Source organism: Stenella coeruleoalba (assembly GCF_951394435.1).
Source record: "Stenella coeruleoalba genome assembly, chromosome: 17".
NCBI lineage: Eukaryota > Metazoa > Chordata > Mammalia > Artiodactyla > Delphinidae > Stenella > Stenella coeruleoalba.
This window is the reverse complement of record NC_137163.1, coordinates 59094531-59099715: the sequence shown is the minus strand read 5'-3', so window position 1 is coordinate 59099715 and position 5185 is coordinate 59094531. Positions and strand designations below refer to the sequence as shown.

The following is a 5185-nucleotide window of genomic DNA, read 5'->3' as shown; positions in this document are numbered from 1 at the left end:
CCTATACTTCTCCACGAGGCCGGGCCTCCACGCTGAGGTAGGAGGGATCCTGGCCAGAAGGTCAGCCAGCAGCTCTGGGAGGAAGGTTGCTGCGGTGGGGGCTCTGCTGCCATGGAAACGACTTCATTTCCTTCCACTCAAGTAGCCTGTTGACTGGCTTCCTGCTCTGTTGAGTAAAAGGGTCGCTGACTCTCCCCAGAAGGTTGTTCAGTTCACATCCCAAAAGTCCCTCTATTCAGGCCCTGGGGAGGTGTAGAGACTCCTGAGGGCGCTCTTTCCTGAGGCTGGGTGACAGAAGTGGGGGAGGTTCCTGATAGTTCCCAGGTGCTGGTTGAAGTGCCCAGAGAATGGTCATGCAGGTTGGGGAGTCAAGTAGGTGGAGAGAGAAGGTCGGGGGCAGAGGGCCCCTTCCTGAATCCAGAGCTCACAACGTTACCCTCCCCCATTTCCAGAAACTAACTCTTCCCCCACACCAGCCCCCATGGCCCAGTACCGGGAAACCGGGAGCCCAGAGCACTTGTGGCCACAGAGACACTCGCACGCAGCCCTCAGGGTGGGCGGGGCCGGCTGCAGGCAGATGGGGACGAGGTGTGCTCCCGGGAGGCCTCGGGCTGAAGGTGGCCCTCTGAGAGAAGCACCCCAGCTTGAGCAGAAAGGTTAGAGGTGGGGGAGAGCAACCTAGGGCGCCCCCTCGGAGCAGTGGGAGTGGGAAGAGGGGCGGGGGCGGAGGGAACCCGCGATGGGAGGCGAGTGGGCTGTCAGCAGAGGCCCGCTTAGCCCGCGGGAGCTGCCTCTGAGCAGGGGGCGGGAGGGCAGTGCCGCCCTGTGGCTGCCCGGCTTCGCGGATCGCGGCTCTCCGCACACGGGTCGCTGGGTCCTGTGCCTCTGTATCCCCTTCCTCACCCCGCCCCCCTCGCGAGGCCGCGCCGCTGGGTGTCCTGAGTCCACGGGCAGGACCCCATCGCCCGCCCCTCTCAGACCCGCCTCGGCCCGCCTGCCTGGCCCTGCGCAGCTTGCGGCCCGGGGAAGGTCCCTGCGCACTTAGCCAGCGGCCTCTGCTGTGTCTGCTGCTGCGGCCGGTAACCCGTGCAGACCACGCCGGGCACCTCCGGCACCCCAAGTCCGCGGGAGCGCACGCGGGCCCTGATGCGGGACTTCCCGCTTGTGAACGGGTGGCTGCAGTGTGTGCGGGCTGCTGGGGGCCGGTGGGGGCCTAGCCTGGCCCTGGGCAGGGGAGGGGGTCCGGAGCATGCAGAGCTAGTGGGGAGGCTCCCTCACACCACCCCTGGATGTCCTGTCCATCATCTACAGATGCCCTTCCCCTTCTCTGTCATCCCCTCCCTGGTGGGAACCCCTCAGCCCAGGCCGCAGCTGCTCCATAGTCTGTGTGACAGTGTGAGGTGGGGACCCCCAGGCTGGCCCAGGCCTGGCAATGTGTCCTGCCTGATCCCAAGACCTAAGGAGCCCACCCGTTTGCCTTGACCTCCCTCCAGCCGCAACGAGATGCCCCTGGTCCTGAGGCAGTTTTACCACAACGGGCTACAGGATGTTAATCTGCACAATTTCAGCCATGGCCAGACAGGTTGGACAGGCTGAACGATGGTCTCAGAGGTGCCCAGGTACCAAAGGGACACACAAGGTGCCACCATGGCTGCTGGGGAATGTGGGGCCCTTTGGGGGCCTCAGAGACCACAGCTTAGTCACATTGGAACTAAGTTACCATAGTGACCTAGAAAGTGCCATGCCATGGGTGCTGGGGGCTACAGGGGTCACAGTGAGCCAGCCTGACGGGCATCCAAGTACCACAGAGAAAGCAACGCATTATATGTGACTTCTGGGCACAGTGAGTGCTGTGCCAGCTGAGCCCCAAGGAGTTCCAAAGCCCAAACTAAGCCCTGGCCTTCCCTCAGTTCTGGTCAGCCTACGTCCCATGCCAGACCCACGAACGGGATGCTGTGCGCCTCACCCTGGAGCAAATTCACCTCATCCGCCTCATGTGTGCCTCCTATTCTGAGCTGGAGCTTGTGACCTCAGTTAAAGGTAGAAGGGGGACTTCCCTGGTAATCCAGAGGTTAAGACTCCACGCTTCCACTGCAGGGGGCTCGGGTTTGATCCCCTGTGGGGGAACTTAGAGCCCTCATGCTGCACGGCACAGCCAAAAAAACAAACAAAAAAAGTAAACAGACTGGTGGTGGTAGGTGTTAGGGACTTCAGTAAGCTTCCCCTGCCTCTGAAAATGATCATCTGACCTACCTGCCCTCAGCTCTCAACAATAGCCGGAAGTGGGCTTGCCTCATTGGTGTGGAGGGCGGCCACTCACTGGACAGTAGCCTCTCCATCTTGCGTACCTTCTACGCGCTGGGTGTGCGCTACGTGACACTCACCCACACCTGCAACATGCCCTGGTGAGCACAGTGCAGATGGTGAGGGCCCAGTGAGGCAGGGATCTGCCGAAGATCACGCTGGGGCCCAAAGCAAGTTTACCCCTGGGATCCGGCCCTGAACCTGGGGTGGGGAGGGGAATGGAGGTTTGCAGAACAAGACTGAATCCCCAGAAGGGCCCTGCTACTGCCAGGCACAGCCCAGTTTGGGTCCCTCCTCTTGCACCAGGTAGTTGCAGGTGTAGACGGTTCAACAGAACCTCTTTCTAGGCTCTTGTAGCCAAGTCACAGCCACCAGTCAGACTGCCTCCTGGGCATCCTGCAGGGCACAGAGCTCAGCAAAGCGTATCCACCCCTTCTACAGCAATGTCAGTTGGCTGACCGGCTTTGGCGAGGTAAGAACCCAGGTTCCATACCCTGCCCCACATGAATGTACAGCCCCACCTGTTCCCTACAGATAAATGCACACAAGATAAATGCAGCCCTGATGCCCTCTCCCCATCCTGTCCCTGCAGAAGGTGGTGGCAGAAATGAACCGCCTGGGCATGATGGTGAGCTTGTCCCATGTCTCGGATGCTGTGGCACGGCAAGCCCTAGAGGTGTCACAGGCACCTGTCATCTTCTCCCAATCAGCTGCCCGGGGTATGTGCAAGAACACTCGGAATGTTCCTGATGATATCCTGCAGCTTCTGGTGAGAGACTGCCCTGGCCCTCAAAGCTAAAGCAAGAGATTCAAACCAGGAGCCCTTGAACCTGAGCCTCTTCTTCCTCAATTTCCTCAAACCCCAGGTTAAATATCTTCTGCCCCCAAAACCCATGGTCCACAGTCCCTGAACTCTTGAGCCCTAGGTGGGGGTCTAGGTGGTAAGATAATCCTCCAAACCCGGAAACCCAGGGCCAAGACACCACCCAGACCAGGGCTGCGGCTCCTCCATTCACACAAACCCAGAGAGGAGACGACTCTGACCTCAAAGCCAGGGCTGAATACCTTCCTCACAGGGGCCGAGAGAGTGAACAGGCAGGTGGCTGTGCTGGGGGCCAAGCTGACTGCCCACCGGTTCACCCCTGCAGAAGAAGAACGGTGGCATCGTGATGGTGTCCTTGTCCGTGCGGGTGCTGCAGTGCAACCCGTTAGCCAATGTGTCTACTGTGGCAAGTGAGCCTCACCCTGGGCTCTCTGAAAACTCTGATTTGGAGCTGAAGCTGGGTCCAAATTTGGGGAGGACTTCAGAAGAGCTCCAGTGGTTTGACCCACCTGTTGGCAATAGGTACAGCTCCCAAAAACCCAATAATGGACGGTACACAGCACCTTGGTGCCATGTGGAACTGGAGCCACAGAATCAAAACTGCGATACCGATGGGTATCAGGGAGGCTGTCAGACACTGCTTTATGTCAGAAACAGAAAGAAAATATCCACTATCAGAACTGTTGTTTGACTGACTTTTTTTCACATCTTTCTGACAAAATTCGTGAAGTTGTGAGTACCACAAGCATCATTACACTTCTGTTCAAGATGTAATCTCTGGCTCAGAATCATTGTTTAGCTTCTGTATATTATATATGGTATAATACAGACCTTGCAGTACACGAAGGTCTGTATTAGTCTGGTTGGGCTGTTATAGTGAAATACTATAGACTGAATGACTTAAACAGCAGAATTTTATTTTCTCACAGTTCTGGAGGGTGGAAGTCCAAGATTAAGGTATTGAATACCATAAGAATTGGTTTCTGGTGAGAACAATCTTCCTGGCTTAATGATGGCTGTCTTCTTGCAGTGTCCTCACACAGCCTTTCCTCTATGAGCAGAGGGAGAGAGATCTCTGGAATCTACTCCTCTTCTTATAAGGACACCATCAGTCCCTGTCAGATTATTACCCCACCCTTATGCCTTCATTTAACTTCAGTTACCTCCCTAAAGGACCTATCTCCTATCTTCTACAGTAAAATTGAGAGGGGCTTCAACATATAATTTTTGGGGGGACACAATTCAGTCCATAACAACATCTTAAGATAGCTTTCTCTGATTTTCAGTCTCTCACTAATACCTTCCTCTTTGTCTAGTAATTATTCAAGTTTCCTTAATTATTATTAATTTTTAATTTTCTTACATTATCCCTTCCCTTTAAATGCTCTCTTCCTTCTTAATTGGCATTTCTTGGAAATGAAGGCACCTTTCCTCACAATGTATTGATTACTCTCCCCACTGTAACACAGCGTCTTCTCCCATGACTTTCCTGAAATGGTTCCATTTTTTTTCGTACAAGTTTAATCATCAAACCAGATGGTTTATTTTAAGTTCCCATAGGATTTTCCCTTTGGGAAACAACTGACTCCATTAAATGGTGCTTCTTTTAAAACTACCTTCCTTTATGTTTCATAGCAATCTTACGATTTCTGTTGGCATACCACCTAGCTTCTTTCTGTTCATTCTTTTTATTTTTTTTTCAGTTGTTTCTCTCCTCACTCCTTAGCGCTAGATACTACATACAGTTGGCCTTCTTCTCATCTCTTATATACTCTCTCTCTTACTCCAGCAGCTTTGTTTACCATTAAGTATATTATCTGCCAGGCACCTTCCATATGTTACCAACATCTCTCCCTCTGTCTTTGTCATTTCAGCCTTTGCTCTGCTCTCTGAGCTCTCACAGGGAGATCTATTTAACACAGGAATCTCAGTGGAAAATACTAGTAACTTATTTCTCTACTAAGTAAAGCCCTTACCCATCACATGATCCTGATCCATCTTGCAGCCACATCATCTGGACTATGTGACCTCCAATGTCACAATAGCAGAGGACCAGAT

General features: G+C 53.8%; 1 protein-coding gene across 1 annotated transcript; it reads left to right on the top strand.

The window, feature by feature from the left end:
- Positions 1 to 739: 739 nt before the first annotated feature.
- Positions 740 to 3818, top strand: LOC307176386 (dipeptidase 2-like; the record flags this gene model as incomplete). The annotated part of the gene is given in 10 exon segments (XM_079902416.1): positions 740 to 887; positions 979 to 1087; positions 1089 to 1172; positions 1494 to 1579; positions 1582 to 1619; positions 1911 to 2040; positions 2264 to 2405; positions 2707 to 2776; positions 2897 to 3073; positions 3453 to 3818. Coding segments are annotated over 10 exon segments (1350 nt in total).
- Between the last annotated feature and the right edge of the window lie 1367 nt (positions 3819 to 5185).